At 40.6% G+C, this 18,923-nt stretch overlaps 1 protein-coding gene across 1 annotated transcript in view; it reads right to left on the bottom strand.

The window, feature by feature from the left end:
* The window catches only part of Nr6a1 (nuclear receptor subfamily 6 group A member 1), a 300,000-nt gene extending 282,708 nt beyond the window's left edge, over positions 1-17,292 (bottom strand). Inside the window, exon 1 of the mRNA XM_004662796.2 lies at positions 17,169-17,292. Coding sequence (XP_004662853.2) covers positions 17,169-17,268 — 100 coding nt within the window. The 5' untranslated portion in view covers positions 17,269-17,292. The remainder of the gene's footprint in view (positions 1-17,168) is intronic.
* Positions 17,293-18,923: the final 1,631 nt, after the last annotated feature.

The raw sequence follows: 18,923 nt of genomic DNA, 5'->3' as shown, positions 1-18,923 counted from the left end.
GTAGGTGTTGAGTGTCCTCAGGGAAGACTCCTGAATTTTAATGACTTATCTTTAATTAAAATTTTAACCCACACCCAGACACAAAGTGGCCTGGATATCCATGACCTCACAGTGTCTGACACTACTACACAAGACCATCATAATAGGAGGAAAAGATCATGACATCAAAATAAAAGAGACTGAGAGGGAGAAGGGATATGATGGAGAATGAGTTTTAAAAGGGAAAGTGGGGGGAGGGAGGGCATTACCATGGGATATTGTTTACAATCATGGCAGTTGTTAATAAAAAATATATATTTTAAAAACTTTTAACCCAGGGCCGGGGCATAGTGGCTAATGCCTTTAATCCCACCAGTTGGGCGGCAGAGGTAGTAGGAACACTGAGAATTCAAGGCCAGCCTGGAAGTACAGAGTGAGTTCCAGGTCAGCATGGATAGAATGAGACCCTGCCTTGGGGAAAAAAGAAAAAAAAAAAAAAAAAAAAACAGAAAAAAATATATAGAGATAACCAGGCCCCCAAACTACTGCTATTTCTATTCTGAAACCATCCCATTTAAAAATTCTGCCTTTCAGGCTGGAGAGATAGCTCAGTGGTTAATACACTTGAAAGCACAAGGGCCTGGGTTTGATACCCCAGTACCCATGTAAGCCAGATGCACAAGTGGCACATGCATCTGGAGTTCATTTGCAGTGGCTAGAGGCCCTGGTATGCTCGCTTGTGCACGCACTCTCTCTCTCTCCTTGAAAATATATAATTTTTTTTAATTCTGCCTTTCAAACTAGGTCCTTTCACCATCAAACTCTGGGCAGATCTAAGCCTCTTAGTTACCCATGCAGAATACACATATTTCTAAAGAAATGCTAGTTTTTCTCTCCATATACCTCATTTTCAATCACACTTAAGTTGTAGGTCTCAAGAAATATGGAAGACATTGAGGAATATAATTAAAAGACATGCATACATCACTCTATCCTTTCCATATAGTGACAGGCAACCAGAAAAGGGTCTGGTGTTTTGGCCAGCACTCACCATTTCTGAGAAGAAAGAACATAACAGTCTTCAAGCACTACTGTGAGCACACAAGAAACACAGGCATGGGTGTGAGAGAAGACATGTATCAGAAAACCAATGCCAAAATCTAAAAGATTGAAAAACATAAATATGCCCAAGCATGCCTATATTTTCTGTCTGCCTCTTTCTATCATAAATAAATTTTAAAAATAGATAAAACTGCCGGGCGTGGTGGTGCATGCCTTTAATCCCAGCACTTCGGAGGCAGAGGTAGGAGGATCGCCGTGAGTTCGAGGCCACCCTGAGATTACATAGTGAATTCCAGGTCAGCCTGGGCTAGAGTGAGACCCTACTTCAAAAAACCAAAAAAGAAAAAAAAATAGATAAAACTGCAGAGGCAGCCGGGCACAGCGGCACATGCCTTTAATCCCAGCACTTGGGAGGCAGGGGTAGGAGGCCACCCTGAGACTCCATAGTGAATTCCAGGTCAGCCTGGGCTAGAGTGAGACCCTACCTTGAAAAACCAAAAAACAAACAAACAAAAAAAAAAACTGCAGAGGCAGAGGTAGGAGGATCGCTATGAATTTGAAGCCAGCCTGACACTATATAGTGAATTCCAGGTCAACCTGGGCCTGAGTAAAACCCTATCTGGGGGGGGGGGGGGGGGGACACATAAATGTTACAAATATCTTTATCTCCCAAAAAGGAAAAAAAAAAAAAACTGCCATATTTCAATTCCATCTAAGTATCAAGTAGTGGTTTGTTGTTTTTTTTTTTTTTTTTTGGTTGGTGTTTTTGTTTTTGTACTGACAGCAGTAGTCAGCAAGCTTCTTAGGAAACAAGATATCTCTGTGTAAAGTAAATGGATTACTGGTAAGAGCAAAAGAAAGTAGACAAACCTAATTCTAAAAAGTAACCACCCTCAACAAGATAAAAGTACAGATAGCAGGGGCAGCACTTTTTTAACTATATACCAATGAATGGTAATGGGCTACCATATAGCTATCAAAAGTTTTAAATAAATTCATGCTGATAACATGAGAAAATAGCTTAAAGACAACTAAAATGCAGAAAAGAGTATGTCATTTGGCCACAAAATGATGAGCCAAAATCTAGGATTTGAAGAAAATTTAGAAGAAAATGTTGGAGGTATGATTACTGGTGATTTTTTCTTTTATTTTCTACAGTGACCATACATTTTTCAGCTTTATGGAGCTCAGGCCTAAGGATTTAACAGCCACAGGCAATTCAAGCTCAGAAGTTCAGAAATCACAACTATTTAAACCTAAATACAAGATACTAAATCCCTCCAGCTTTTAATTCATATGCAAGTCCTCCTACTGTGTTCCCCAAGATAAGTCCCCATAGTCAAACACTCAACATAGCTTTCCAAACAAGGCTTGAAACACGGGGTATTCTCCAGCCAATAGTCCCATCTATACTCTAGAAACTACCTTTGGAGGATAAATTTAATGAACAGACACTATGTGAAAAGCAAACTCATGGCGAAATATTTTAGTCAAAAGACTAACAGCAGACAGGAAATTTTGTCTTCAAATGTTAAATGAACTTCATTACAATAGTTTTAGTAACTGCTTGCAATCACAATCAGTTTAATTCTGAATTTCAGCCATCCCATAGATGGGGATTTAATCAGCTGTTATGAAAGGGAGCAAAAGATGGGAGGGTGGGAATTGTATTTTCCCATATTAGGTGACTGATTAAGTTCTTCCCTCTAAAAGACTGATTGGTTTCCTAGTGCCAGTAAAATGATTGATGAATATTTCAACTGCAGCTCTGAAGCTACACTCCCCACTTTACCCCTCCCCCACTGTACTGCCTGCCCCTTTCCTGCCATGCTCCCCCCTTTCATGGGCTTCAGCAGTATTTAAGGAAGTTTACTTCTGTTTAGCACTTTTCTTTAATGAATCCATGTACTCAAATATAGGGCATTTAATGTTGAGAAGATAGGATTCTTCTCAATGCTGAATGACTTCTGCAGATAAAAATACCTTTACAAATAATGGTGGAAAATGCTGAAATTAACTATGGATTTGGCTCAGTGAATGAAAGGGTACTCACAAAAGAGGGAGGCAGAAAGGAGTTATAAACGAAAAGAAAGATCAAGTGAAAAATAAATTAACTTATCTCAAAGTTTACATTTCAGATAAATCATCATAACATTAGAACTGTAATTATAAACATAAAGAGGGCTCAGAAAGGAATTAACATGTCAGGTGTGATAAAGTCAAAATTGAAAGAGTATAAATTTAAGTGCAAAAATGATTAAGCAATATCACAAATCAAACCATCCTAGAGAATCTGGGCTTTGGAGACTGGTTTAGGTGGGCTTTCCTAAATTTTGTCTTCCTGTCCTATCAGTTTCCATCATAAATGGAAAATCTTTTCATGGCTCATTTAATTCAGCCACTGCATTTTACAGAGGCACCCATAAAGACAGAGACGAACCCAGGCAAAATTGACTTCCTGAGTCTCTTTACACGTGGTTGGTCTCACCTCCAGAGTCCTAGCCTGCTCAACCTTGGCTATCACAATCTGTCTATCATCCATGCTGCCTATCATTTCCACGTTTTTCTCACTACCTCTCCTTTTGCTAAAAAATAATCTTACAAACTGCACAACTAGCTCTTTCAAAGGCCATATCCACCGTCTTGGATGGTTTTCACCTTTCATAGCCAGCCTTTGTCTAGGTACAAGGGACAAAGACCACCTTTTTGAAAACTAAGCTGCATTCTCAAATTCAAATCTCAAATTCAAGCAAACAACAAGGAGAGTTTATTAGTGACCTTGTCTTAATCTGGGGTGTCTAGTCTCTTAAATAATGAAAACCATGTTCCTAAACAGAAACTGTGTCCAGGTTGCATGAGGGCCAAACCTTAGATTTAGCTTCAACACACTGCTAGACTTAAACACATGGCAGCCCCCAATTTTCTCAAGTAGTTGGAAAACATTTTCTTCCCTTATATTTTAAAGACTGTTTCCGACTGCCAGCGAAGGGCTGAAATAAGCAAAAGACTCAACCTATTTCATCTGTTCAAAATTGTGAATACCAATTCCCTGTGCTCAGGGTTCAGATACTCAAAGCCCTTCTTTTCTGAGCATCTCTCAGATTCACCAAGAATTTCCCCTACTGTGGCAAAACAGCAAAGGAAAAAGAAACTCTAAGACTACAGGCTAGGGACTTTAATCTACAGATGTTAATTCGGAGCTATCTCAAAAATAAGCTTCCATTCTTAGTTGTGTGCTTTGGTAAACACTATGCATGGCACTTGTCTCTCACCTGAGTAACTCCAATAACAGTCACTTTAGGATATATAGGAGAAATGGGGATATTATATCTAGGAAACAAATTATAAATACTGTTACTGTGAAATGGGGGAAGGAGCTCTCTGAGGGCCTCTGTTATAAGCATAAACACCATACAAACATCAGTTGTGAGAGCTGGGCACGGAGGCACACACCTTCAGTCCCAGCACTCAGAGAGGCTGAGGTAGGATGATTACAGTGAGTTAGAAACCAGCCTGGGGACACAGAGTGAGTTCCTGGTCAGCCTGAGCTAAAGTGAGGCCCTACTTCAAAAACTAAAAAACTAAAAAGTTAACTGTTATTAAATAATACTAAGTTCAAAGAAGTTTAGTGAGCTGTACATAGTGCTGATCTTTGTTCAGCCCTTCAGTCCCTGCTTTTTCCCTCATACCTTCTACCCCAGATCCCAACTCTCCAGGGAACACTACCACTAACACTTCCAAAACACAAAGTGCTCTAAATGGATGTCAGTGGGGGGTTTCCCCCAGGTGGTTTATTATCCTGCTTAACAGGCATCTTGGGGGAAGGACTGAAAGGCCAAGGAGGAAGTCTCATACCAAATTAGATTTCAAGAGTACAGTATCAACATGGGGGGGGGGGCAGGGCAGCTTCAATTATTCTGCTTACTAAAGTGATTCGATTCAAATGAGGAATGCATTTACAGACTTCATCTGAAACATAAAATCCAAACATTAAAATTAAAACTGTACTTTCTTGTAACTAAGTTGCAATCCTCATAGAACACAAAACTGCTTAAAAAGGTGCATTACATGAAACTCAAGAACATCAAGATAATCACACTCTTGGGAAGGAACCTCAGTGGGACCCAAATTCACCCTAGGTTCTGATGCAGTAATACCTTTCTGTTATTCACAGTTATGTGACATTTCTTCAGCCAGCAAGCCAGCAACTGAGAAGGAGTTCAAGCTAGCAACTACCCTAAGGAGTAAATTCCTAACTCTCTAACAACATAGTAATTCACTGACAGTAAAATGTTACTCACACTAAGCAAGGGTATTCTTAGGCTAAAAGAGGAGATGCTTCTCCTATGCAGACTTCATTACCACCTCAGTGAAAACCAGGTTGAAAGCAAGCCAATCTACAAGATGGCACTGCCCAAATCACAACATTAAAAAGACTAAGGAAAGCAAACTTTTTTTTTTTTTTTTAATGAAAGCTTAAAACACAGGATTTGGGGCTGGAGAGATGACTCAGCAACTAAAGGCTTTCCCTTGCAATGGCCTGGATTCAAATCCCCAGAACCCACATAAAGTCAGATGCACAATGTGGCACATGTGTCTGGAGTGTGTTCTCAGTGGCAAGAGGCCCCGGTGTTCCCATTTATTCTCCTTTTCTCTGTTTGAAAATAAAGGCAATAATTCTTTTTATAATACTTTTTTTTACAAAAAGATTTTTTATTAACTATTTAATTATTTTTCATTTATTTATTGTCCGTTTGTTTTGTTTTTTCAAGGTAGTGTCTCACTCTAGCCCAGGCTAACCTGGAATTCACTCTGTATTCTCAGGGTGGCCACGAACTCACAGCAATCCTCTTACCTCTGCCTCCCTCCTGAGTACTAGAATTAAAGGTGTGTGCCACCACACCCAGCTTTATTTCTTTTTATTTATATAGGTTGTAGTCTTATATTTCCTCTCCCCCATCCCCATTTCCCTGAGGGCCCTCCTCAGTGGGTTATTAGTGTTCACTGTGGGGCTATTTCACTATTTTTGCAGCAATCTTGAGTTTTTTGCATAGTTCTAGTATTGGTCCAGAAAATGGTACTATTGGAAAACTGCTCACAAAGCATCAGGTTTCATGTAGCAGATAGGGAAAGATCCCTAGACTATAACTATGATACACTTCATTTAGTCTCAAACAAAGAAAAAATGATTTTCCAGAAAAAGGTAGCTCCATAATAGAAGGGGGAAAAGAGACAGGAATATTCAGACCAGGCATGGTGGTAGCCCTTCCCTGTAATCCCATCACTCAGGAAACTATAGCAGGAAAATAGTGTTTGAGGCCAACCTAAATTATATATAGCAAGCGTCTGTCTCAAAAAGAAAAAAGAAAGAAAAAAAAAAAGGAAGAATAACCTAGTACTGGGAATAGTATCTGATAAGATCTGGTGAAATCATCATTTTTTTATACACTAAATGTATTCATGGGGTATCCCATATATTGGTCTGAGCACTCTTAAGAACTCCTTTTAGGGCTGCAGAGATGATTTAGCAGTTAAGGTGTTTGCCTACAAAGCCAAAGGACACAGGTTGGATTCCCCAGGACCCACGTAAGCCAGATGCACAAGAAGGCACATGTGTCTGGAGTTCGTTTGCAGTGGCTGGAGGACCTGGCACACCCATCCTCCCACCCTCCCTCCCTCTCTCTCTAACAATTAAATAAAAATAAAAATAATTTTTTAAAAGAAGAACTCCTTTTAAGCCAGGAGTGGTGGTGCATGCCTTTAATCCCAGCATTTAGGAGGCAGAGGTAGGAGGATCACTGTGATTGAGGCTACCCTGAGACTACAGAATGAGATGCAGGTCAGCCTGAGCTAGAGAGAGACCCTACCTCAAAAAATGGGGGGAATAAGAAACAACTCCTTTTAAATTCTGGAAAACTGTTGAAGACCCCAAAGACCTAGGAGGTAATTATGTGAGCTCAATACTTACCATATTAAAAAAATAAAACTAAAATTCTTGAAGTATTCAGGTAAGCAGTAACTAGAAGACCCGACCTCCAGCTGGCTGGTAGCGGCTGGCTAATGCTTTCTTGGTTGTATTTATATGTAAGATTTAATACACTGTTACTATAAACTTACAAGTTTTCCTACTGTTAATAAATGTGCTCTATTTAAAAAAAATTCTTGAAGTATTCATTTCAAAGTAATAACCCGTTACATGTTATATATTAACAAGTAATCTCTTCAAATAAAATATAAAATTAGAAGAATGAACCATGTTACATTTTTGTAAATCTCTTCATACCTGGCTTAATTGTAGCAGCCAGATTATGTTGTGATACATACTGGGGGAGAGAGCTAAAGTACAGGCAGAAAATCTCTCCTCAGATTTATAACTGGAAATGGAATACTTGCTTTTTAAAAGTAATTGTGTTTTTCATTGATAGCCTGCCAACATTTAGTAAATAGTAGTTGCTTAAACAGTCAGTTTAAGCCAGGTATGGTGGGGCATGCCTTTAATCCCAGTACTTGGAAGGCAAAGATAGGAGGATCACCTTAAGTTCAAAGCCACCCTGAGACTACATAGAGAATTCCAGGTCAACCAAGGCTAGAGTGAGATCCTACCTCAAAAAAAAAGTCAGTTTTAGTAGGGTCTAAAACCTTAACACTGGGCTAGAATAGAGTTCGGTTGTAGAGTGCCTGAACTTCTTTTTTCTTCTTCATTTTTATCTTCAAGTTGGGGTCTTACTTTAGCCCAGGCTGACCTGAAACCCACTGTTGTCCAGGCTGGCCTTGAGCCCACAGCAATCCTCCCACCTCTGCCTCCTAAATGCTGGTATTAAAGGCCTGCACCACCACGCCTGAGTGCCCTAATTTCAATTTCTAGCATGCAAAAGATAAATAAAAGAAAACACAAAGATCTATGAATTATGTATACTCTTCTACATTAAAATTTTGACCAGATCTTTGGTCCAGGTAGGATTTTCCCCCCCACTATGACAGGATCTAACTATGTAGCCTAAAACTCACAATTCAAAATACTCCTAAATTCTGCAACTACAAGCATGCACTACCATGCCCAGTCATGTGGCATTTTGAAATAGTATACCTATATAGCTTTTGGAAAATAATGCATCAGTGGGTTGAGCAGATGTTCTAAATGATAAATGCAGTTCATTATAGCTATCAAAAGTCACTTTTTCTGCTTTTAAAAATTTTTTTAAGTATTCTCTTTTCTTAAATTTTTAAAAGTATTCTTATTTGAGATAGATACTGGGCACACCAGGAACTCTTTCCACTGCAAAACAACTTCATATGCATATGTGGCTTGTGTATCTGGCTTTAAATGGGTGCTGGGGAATCAAGTGCCTGCAACAGCTGAGCAATCTCTCCAGACCAAAAGTCACGTTTTTCAAAATCATCATCTACCATTTAAAAAAAAGGCTATAAGTACTGGGATGCTGCCAAGCTCCTAGTAGCAAGGTAAAAGATTTCAAAAATCCTGTTACTTGAAAGCTCAGAAATTAGTCATGCAACAAATACTGTTAGCTTATCTTGATATGACAAGCTCACTATGTTTTAGGAGAAACACGATCAGCCAAATACCCAGAGCTTAAACCACAGTATGTCATTCTTTCAAGTAAAAAATGATGTTTCATGAAGGGGGGGGGGGGCAGTGGGAGCAGCTAGTTAGTTCAGCTCACAATATGCTCACAGAAGTGTTTCCTTTCCAACAACCTATTTTACTATGAACCAGAAATGCTTGTGTATAACCTGCCATTTCATTACATATAAAAAAACACATGTATTCTGTTGAGATTAAATACAAGTAATCATTTCCACTGCTTCTTCAAGGACATTCTTAAGTGAAAATGGCTTTTCTTTTTTAAGTACAAATACATGGATGTGAAGAATACAATGACTACTACACTGTCTGGTGACTTTAATTTCTGCTAAAGGTGCCAGCAATTTTTATCAACTATTGTTTTTACAAAGTCAGTGCAAATGTCAACAGAATGAAAATGGCAAATGATGTCTTAGTATTGTAATGAAAAGAATTTTGACCTTGAAAGCAACCCTCAGAGGTTCAAAGAGTATATTTTGAAAACCAACACGAAATAAATTTAAGGACTCAATGAGGGGAAGAGATTAAGTCTGAACCAATTTAGTAATGAATGATCAAAAAAAGAAGACAGGAAACACAATCCAGCTGATGAATGCTTCATTACTGTAACCTCATCATTTGTTTATAATTTTAAAATGCCAGGGATGAAAAAGGAAAAAAGAAGTCTAATAAAGCTTCACAGTAGTACCCTGTCCTTTATTCTTTTATGATGGAAAATTTAAATTACATCAATTAGAGTGAACTAGGGTTTAAAAAAATTATACCTCCCACAGTCTACACTATAGTTAAGATGTTGCCTCATATTGTACATTTTAGGGAAAGCCTAGGATGTAAATCAGTGTAAACTTGGAGGAGAGAATTTTCTATCATATAAAGTAGGTATTTTTCTTATAGATTGAAGGTTGATCAATTTTTTAATACTTTGCAGAGAGAAAACTATCTGTATATACATATGTGTGTGTGTGCATATACACATATATATACATATATAATATCCAAAAAATTATACCTTACCCATTAGAGCATAAACAATTATGAAAAGTAGCCTGGCATCCAGCACTCAGGAAGCAGAGGTAGGAGGATCACCATGAGTTTGAGGCCACCCTAACACTACATAGTGAATTCCAGGTCAGCCTGGGCTAGAGTGAGACCCTACCTCAGAAAAATAAAATAAAGAATTATCGGGCTATAGAGATGGCTTAATGGTTAAAGCATATGCCTGTGAAGCCTAAGGACACAGGTTTGATCCTCCAGGTCCCACATAAGCTAGATGCACAAGGTGGCACATGCATCTGGAGTTCATTTGCAATGGCTGGAGGCCCTGGTATACTCATTCTCTCCCCCACCACCATCTCAAATAAATAAAATAGATAAATAATTTTTTTTTAATTATCAAAACTAGTCAAACTGAAAAGAAAAATAAAAAATGATCAAACTCAATTTTTAATTTTCCTGAGGTGATATAGCTTGAAATGAATATATGGATTAAGAAGAATTGAGTTTTTAATTGAAAACTAGATGCAATGAAGCTAGTTCCCATCACTGAATGAACCTATTCTTTGCTTTAAATTTTTTTTGTCTTTGTTTTTTATTTATTTATTTGAGAGCGACAGACACAGAGAGAAAGAGGCAGAGAGGAGAGAGAGAGAGAATGGGTGCACCAGGGCTTCCAGCCACTGCAAACGATTTCCAGACACCTGCGCCCCCTTGTGCATCTGGCTAACGTGGGTCCTGGGGAAATCGAGCCTCAAACCGGGGTCCTTAGGCTTCACAGGCAAGCGCTTAACCACTAAGCCATCTCTCCAGCCCTATTCTTTGCTTTAAAATAGATCTATTATTGAAATGTTTTATCAATCTGAACAGATTATGTCAATCACAGTAAAAAATATCACAGGAAGTTTAATCTTCTCCTTATCCAAGTAATCATTTAGAAGAAAAAAATAACAGAAATTTTGGCACTACAACCAAGGACTGGAAAAACAGGCAAAATCCAGCCATGGACCTCTGAAATGCTTTTATGACACGTCTAAAATTCCATGGTTCTATAAAATGAAAGGAGTTAAAAATAAAAAGCAGAGGAATTCCACATTAGGAATTCAGTTGTGTAATTCTCTATTATCCTTGAACATATTTAATGAATCATAAATTACTTCAAATGCAAATAGTTGTTCAAGCAAGTATGTTAGGCATATTTTTCACTAACACACTACAACCACAGTTCCAATGTGCTATAGCTTATTATTCTAACAATTCCTTCAATTACTGCTATCAAATTATTTTTAATAATATCTCATCTTGACAATAAGAAAGTCACTAATCTGGCTCAAACCACCCACAGAGTATCTCTTCAAAAATCAAATGCTTGGATCTGTTTTCCAGAATAGGTTACATGTTGTTACCTAGGGAATTGATTTTGGAAACATTACACCTGCCAGCTGACTTATCAACAATGCCCATAGAATTGACACCAACTTAAAAGCAAGACCCAGCCCAGAAAATAGAAAAATATACTCCTGCTACCATCTGTGGTTCATGCATGAATAGCTAGCTTCTCATGCAAACCAAAATGAAGGGCGAGTCTGAAATGAGGATGAGACTGCATCATCTGAATGAAGAGACATCATCATAAAGATACTTTTAAAAGTTAGTTCTTTTTTTTTTTTTTAAGGTCTTTAAATAGGTGTGCCAGGGCATCCAGCCACTGCAAATGAACTCTAGATGCATGTGCCACCTTGTGCAGCTGGCTTACATGGATCCTGGGGAACTGAACCTGGGTCCTTTGGCCTTGAAGGCAAGCACCTTAACCATTAAGCAATCTCCATGGTTCTTTTTGTTGTTGTTGTTGTTTTTTGTTTTTCAAGGCAGGGTCTCAAACTGTAGTCCAGGCCGACCTGGAATTCACTATGTAGTCTCAGGGTAGCATCCAACTCACAGTAATCCTCCTATCTCCGCCTCCAGGGTGCTGGGATTGAAAGCATGCGCCACCACATGCTGCTAAAAATTCTTTATGTAACAAAATTATAATACTTACTTGTATGAAACATACAGATTTCTAATTCTCAATTTGAGATTAGATAATGCTGAAAGAAAAAGCACATACTACCTTGAACTGAAAATGTTTCCATTGCCCAAGGGCTAGCTTTTGAAAATGTTAAAACAAAAAGTTATTAGAAATTTATTTTTAAGGAAATCCAGGTTTTTTCCCCTTAGATATAATAACTTAGCAAGCAATCTTGCTTCCATCAAAATTAAAATTTGAAGACTCAATTATTTCTATAATTTTAAACTCAAAGAAGGCTATTTTCCCAGCTTATTTTCTCATTTTACTTTCTCAAATGACAAGCATCACAGTAGCTTGGGGATCAAAAGATTCCATGCAGCTGGGGCAATTCAGCTCCCTAGCAGCCAGCTGAAGAAATCTTGGATAGTCTCCCAAACTGTTTATAGTAACTACTGGATATCTTACTATATTCTCATTTTAATAATTGTAACCTATAAACAAAAACGTTTTATTGGAAAAAAAATGTTTTCTTTAGAGGCAGTTAGAAATCTATTATTTAACAGTGGGTCATAATAAATGAAGAACAAAGTAAATAAGAAACGTTTTATTGAAATAAAGGATTCTATAGTTTTTAAGCAACAATGGACATCTCAGTGTTGTGAACGTTTTGGGTATTTCTTTTTTCCTAAATTTTCCATAACTTAAATTTTACACGAAACTCTATTAGAAAACACCACACACACACACACACACACACACACACACACACACACACACACACAAAAGAAGACTAAGCTTAACTCTAGGAGGAACAATGTATACCAAAGTTACCTCCAGACATTTTTTTTTTTTAAGATTAAGCTCAGATGAATCTGAAACTTTAGCTCTAAAAATATCTATCAAAACAAAAATGACCTGGTTTAGCCAAGTCCTCTCTTGCCCACTTTTATTAATTCTGGTATCTCTGAATCCTAGTTATCAAAGGCATCTATATTGTTTAAGAAATACTTAAGCCAGGAAAATCTTTTTAAAATAAAGATTTTTACTTGACCTTAAGAATACAAAAGTTTGAAAGAGAATATTTTCCCTCACAACTTGTCCATCTCAGACATACTTTTAAAGTACTGCAAAGTCACTGCCTATGTGGACATATTAGCTACCTTCTACTTAAAACAATTCAGGGACAGCTATTCTTTTTGAAAGTGGAAGTCTGTTTATCTGTTCACTTAGACCTTTGATTTTTCTGATTTTGACCCTTCTTCAGACACAAGCTTACTACAGTCTGGTTTACATACAAAATATTTTGTTTATCTAATTAAAAAACAAATTTTATGGGCTAAGAAAATGGCTTAGTGGTTAAGGCATTTGCCTGCAAAGCCTAAGGATCCTGGTTCAACTCTCCAGGACCCACATAAACCAGATTCCTGGAGTTTGTTTGCAGTGGCTAGGGGCCCTGGTTCGTTGTCTTTCTCCCTCTCTCTCATAAATAAAAAAATAAAAAATATTTTTAAAAAATAAATAAATTTTATAAACCAGGCGTGGTGTCACATGCCTTTAATCCCAGCACTTGGGAGGCAGAGGTAGGAGAATCGCCATGAGTTCGAGGCCACACTGAGACTATAGTTAATTCCAGGGCAGCCTGGACCAGAGTGAGACCCTACCTTGACAAACCAAAAAAAAATAAGTAAGTGAAATCCACCTATCATAAAATTATGTATTTTAATCTAAAGTCTATTTCCTACCTTTCTCCAGGATCAAAGGGGGGAAATGAAAAGTCAAGAAATTATGAATAAAATATCAAAGTAATGAGCACAGTTTTGGAAATTTGTTGGCATTTAAAAAAAATCATTTCCTTTCTAATGCTTGTACATATGCTTAAAAGGCATGAGCATATAACTTTTTGCTTCAAAATTCAGAATGATAGATTATGAAGCATTCTAATTACATGAATCAGAAGTACTCAGAATTTGGTGAATCACAGACTGAAAATGTAGTCCTTAACACCTCAGCTACCCAAAATTACCAATGGATCTGTTCATTGTCATTTCAGCGTTCTTTGGAGGTCATAGAACCTACTAAGAAAGGAAAGAAAAAAGAGAGAAGTCCTGTGCGCTGAATGCCTGAAACAGTACTACGGTGTAGTTGTTTTTAAACGAAAGTACAAAATTCTGAGTTAACTCACAATTAAGCCACAACTAAAAAGTTAAACTGTCATGTAAAACACTTGCTAATTTATTTCCAGTTATAAACATTTGGTTGGTATGGTCATAAAGGAAAAAATACATAACGTTATTTAGTAAACTTATTTCTTTCAATGTTTAATTACATGAAATATGCTTTTAATTATTTGAAATGGGATATAACATTCTTTTGCCTTAAGTATTAAAAAAATCTAATCTATGCCCTCCTGTTATATCGAACAAAATCACCCTCTCTTAAAATAAAATGAACAAATGCAATACTCAGCAAATGCTTCCTCAAGTCATTCATCTTCCTTTGAAATCCCAAAAGGGAGCAATCCTCTATTCCGACTAAATGAGTTCATGTTTGTTATGAAAATCTACAAGCAACAACTGAAAATAGCAGAGTCAGCACAGGGAATTCCTGGAAGGGTGATGGTGCATCAAAAGGCTAGCAACTCTGTTCTGATGGAATCATAAAAAACATTTGAAGGACTGTAAATTCAGCATCAATGGCCTTTCCTGCAGGAAAACATTTCTAAAATTCCATCTCCACTTTTATTTCTTCATGACAGAAACCAAAGACTGCCTATCTAGATAGCTATCTCTTGCAAATATTTCATGCAAAATGAAAATATCACCAGGTTGGAAAATTAGGGATACTTTTTTTTTCCTGCTCAGAAATTGAACAGTTTATCTTTAGTGAAAAATACTGACTAGGAAGCAAAAAACGTTACAAAGTTTATATTATATTGTGGCAATTCTGTGAGTGTGTTAAGTTCTTTAATACTAATAAACATAAGCTGTAAAGCATATAGAATGCTAATTTCTGCACAGAAAAAGAGATCCCACAAGAACCTAATGATTTTTAAGCCCATTAAGCTTAAAACTGTGCTTTCAGCAAAAAAGAAAACAGTATCACTAACTAGAGCTGATATAAAATATTAAAGACACCTCAGCCTAAATGGATTGCTCTGGAAGATTCAGTTTAAATGGTTCCGATCACTTGAGGAAAGGATACTATTATAAAGAAATCTGATTAAGAGTTAAAATTGCTACTCAGTTCTTCAAAACGTACTAATTAATAATTAATAACAAATGCATTGTTCTTTGGTTTCCCTTACAATAATGTCCTCAAGTAGAATGAGTGATGCCTGTAATAAAGTCTGTCAACTACATCATCTGCATGCACAGGTGGGTACAGAACTACCTGCGCATGGGAAGGAAATGTGAAAATATATTAATAAGGATATAAAACAATAGCTTGATTTTAAACTTTGCATAGCAAATTTTAAATTAGGAATTACAAACTTCACAAATTAATACCAAGCCACCATACAAACTATTTTTTTAAGACAAAAGCTTCCTTCTACTCCAACTAGATTCCTGCCTTTTCTTTTGTGACATGAGATGTTACTGATCTCAAACATGTTCACATCCGAAAATCAGTCTCCAAAGACAGCTCGCAGTAGGGCTAGCCTCTTAGCCAGAGAGCATCTTACATATCTTTAAAACAGTACAAGAGATCCAAAAACATACCACTATTTGATCATCAACATCAGGTTAACCAGGCCCTTTTCTTTTCTTTTCTTTTCTTTTCTTTTTTTGTGGTTTATTTTTATTTATTTGACAGTGACAAAGACAGAAAGAGGGAGAGAGAGAGAGAATGGGGGCGCCTGGGCCTCCAGCCACTGCAAATGAACTCCAGATGCGTGCGCCCCCTTGTGCATCTGGCTAACGTGGGTCCTGGGGAGTTGAGCCTCGAACCGGGGTCCTTATGCTTCACAGGCAAGCGCTTAACCGCTAAGCTAACTCTCCAGCCCACCAGGCCCTTTTCTAAAACAATTTTTAAAAACTGATCTAGTGAATCAACAATAAATGTTTGATGAATTAACAAACTTAAGAAGCCAACTTGAGATTCTCCCCTCTGTAGCTCAATTCAATGCGTCTTAGAGACCTTACTTTCAGGTTACGTTCCTCACACCTGCCAGGTCACTGTCCTGATTGAGAAACTTCTTGCTAAAGCAATTAATTTTTAGTGCCTCCTAACTGTCCCGGGTGTTTGCATTCAATTTGAAATCTGTTACTTGTTAGACACCGCTCGGTCCTATATCTTGCAGAGAACTGCGAGTTTATGGCGCAGAGAGGGGAGGAGGCAAGGATCTCGCAGAGCCTGCCCTTTATTCGGAAATGAGGAGATGTGAAAGGTGGAAGACAGGGCAAATAAATAAATAAATCGGGTTTGCTGCCGGAGCGTTTGCCAGCCCCTACGAGCACCCTTTGTAATGCAGGCCTCCCGGGGCTATCGCCTGCACTAATTGCTCCAGGGCGCTTTCCAAGTTCAAAAGTTCACCTTTTACGACCTCACAAAAGCTCCTTACACGTTACCAATAAAAACATTCCGCAGCAAACACCGAGGGGGAAAATATCAAACAGATACAAATAAAACACCCTGCGGGGGGAGGGAGCGGGAAGGAGGAGGGCGAACACGCCCCGAGGAACCACGGACGAGGGGGCTGGGGGAGCGAGCGGCCCGCAGGACGGGCCTGGCCAGGTAAGGAATTCTCAGCTCCCGAGGTCCGGAATTGGGAAACGGCAAAGAGGAGAACCAGGCCCGGCAAGTTGAGGACCTGGAAGAGGCAGGTGTCCCGAGCCCCGGAGGATCAGGCTGCAGACCTGAGCATAGAGAAAATCGTCGCCTAGGAGAGGGGGCCTGAGCAGGGGCGGAGGTAGGAAGGGAGCGGAGTGTGTGGCAAGAGGAGACCTGGAGTCGGGGCAAGCACCCCCAAAATCCCAAGAGGGATGGACTTAAGGAACCAGGGTCCGCGCACACAGGATCTCAGGACGGGGTTAGAGAGAGTGGGGGTGGGGGGAGAGTAACTACGGGGTTGCAGAGAAGCAAAAGGCTCTAAATAGGAGAGGTGTGGCGCCCGGTGCTCAGGGCCAGCAGGGACCTGGGAGGGGAACCCAGCGGTGGAGGGAGACAGAGAGAGGGCCACTCGTGGGCAGTGCGACCCGAGCGGAGGGGAGCCGAAGGGGAGGAGGACGGGCCAGCGCTGAGGGGTCGGGGGGGGAGGGGAGGCTAGTGGCGTGGGGAGAGGGAGGGAGAGGACAGTGAAGCTTGGTGGCGATCGGACCGGGCAGGGGGAGGGTCCGCGCTGAAGGCAGCGGGGAGAGCGAGAGCATGCCGCGAGGGAACCCCGCGAGGCTAGGCGTGAGCCTCGGGATGAAGTCCACGCTAAGGGAGCCATCGCGGCTCCCCAGAGCGAGAGTCGGCAGAGGGGAAAGTGGAGGGTCAGGGACAAGAGGCCGGTCTCCGGGCTCGGCCAGGCCCCTCACCCACCGTTGCGCGGCGGCGGAGGGAGCGCGGCAGGCGGCTCCAGGAACCCCGCCGAGCTCCCGCCGCCTCCCCCTCCGCTAGGCGGCCGTTCGTCCCGCTCCATGCGGTGCTTGTTCAGGGCCCGCGCTAGGTCTGCTGCTCCGCCATGACCCGCGCCCTCGTCGTTGTCGTCGTCGTCCTCGCCCGCCGGGGGGAGGGGGCTGTCAGGAGCCGGCGGGCTCCCGGACGCCGCGCTCACTGGGCCCCGAAACGCCGGGCTCCGCGCCCCTCCGCGCCGCGCCCCCTCAGCACTGGCCAGCTCCCTCCGCTGACGTCACGCGCCGCTGCCACGCACGACTCCGCGAGGCACACTGGGAATTGGAGTCCGCCCAACGAGGCCGGCCGCGAGGGTCTCTACCAACTGAAGGGGAGTCGGGAAGGAAGCAGTTCTGAAAATGAAAAGCCAAGGGCTGTTGATATCACAGATGCTTGTAAAACTGGTTTTCCCATTATGTTATAAGTATTTAGTTGATGATCTTCTCTCAACTCTTAAGTTTTCCTAGCTCAGAACACCCTGAGACTGCTCGAATACCCCGCATCAACAATGAGTCTTTCCAAGGAGGCGGGTCCAGAAGGAACCGGGTGAGCACGTGCGGAGAAGTTCAGCCCTGTGGGCGGGGCCCCAGGGGCCGGGGCTTGTAGGTATTCACTAGGTCGTTCCTCCGCGGCTGCAGGACAAATTGGACCAGAGATTAAAGGACTGGAGTTTAACTCGAGGTGACTGTGTTTCGTATGCAAATAGAATCTATACAACTCTGCTTTCCGGAGAAGTGTTTAAAGCCTTTTACCTCCGGGTGGGCGGGAAAGACTACAGTTTCTCTTCCTCCTCTTTCATTTTCCCCCTGCCCATAGAACAGATGGGCAAACTAAGAACCGGGCTATTGATGCCATCAAAGAATGCTTCAGACTCCAGACTCCAGGTGTCCTAAAGCTGTGTTTTAAAAGCGGCCCCTCATCTTACCTGTTCTGTTTCTCCTCTACTCGGCTTCCTTATTTGGAAAAATAGGGACTGAACTAGAAACTATACAGCTGAAAGATTCCAATACACGCATAGGCATGCCGCCTCAGTTTCCCCGTTTTCCTCGAACAAAATTCTGGATTTCTTTGCACGCCCCCTCGGCCAGCAGGTGGCGCCCGGCCACCGGCCTCCGGACTTGCTGTGGTATCAGTGTTGTGTGATGCCCCTCAGAGGAAGATTCTTCACAGCTATGGCCCAGAGATTAAACCTTACCTGGCCTGCTTCGCCCGCCTTTTCTTTTCTTTTCTTTTCTTTCCTTTCCTTTTCTTTTCTTTTCCTTTCTTTTCTTTTCTTTCTTTTTTTTTTTTTTTCGAGGTAGGGTTTCACTCTGGTCCAGGCTGACCTGGAATTCACTATGGAGTCTCAGGGTAGCCTCAAACTCTCAGCAATCCTCCTACCTCTCCCTCCCAAGTGCTGGGATTAAAGATGTGTGCCACTTCACCCAGCTTCCGCCTTTTCTCTTCTGGCTTATTCTATAGCCTCCTCACTGTCTGCTCAGTTCACGAACCCCCTCCCCTATGTGTCTCGCTAGTCCTTTGGCTACTGTATGCCATTCCTTAAATTTATTTTTTAATATTTATTTGAAAGAGGCAGAGAGAGACAGAGAATGGGCACGCCAGGGCCTTCAGCTACTGGAAGCGACCTCCAGAGGCATGCACCATCTTGTGCATCTGGTTTATGTGGGTCCTGGGGAATCAAAC

The sequence above is a fragment of the Jaculus jaculus genome, chromosome 1 (genome assembly GCF_020740685.1).
Source record: "Jaculus jaculus isolate mJacJac1 chromosome 1, mJacJac1.mat.Y.cur, whole genome shotgun sequence".
Lineage (NCBI taxonomy): Eukaryota > Metazoa > Chordata > Mammalia > Rodentia > Dipodidae > Jaculus > Jaculus jaculus.
Note: the sequence above shows the minus strand (reverse complement) of the source record. Positions and strands in the feature narration are given on the sequence as shown.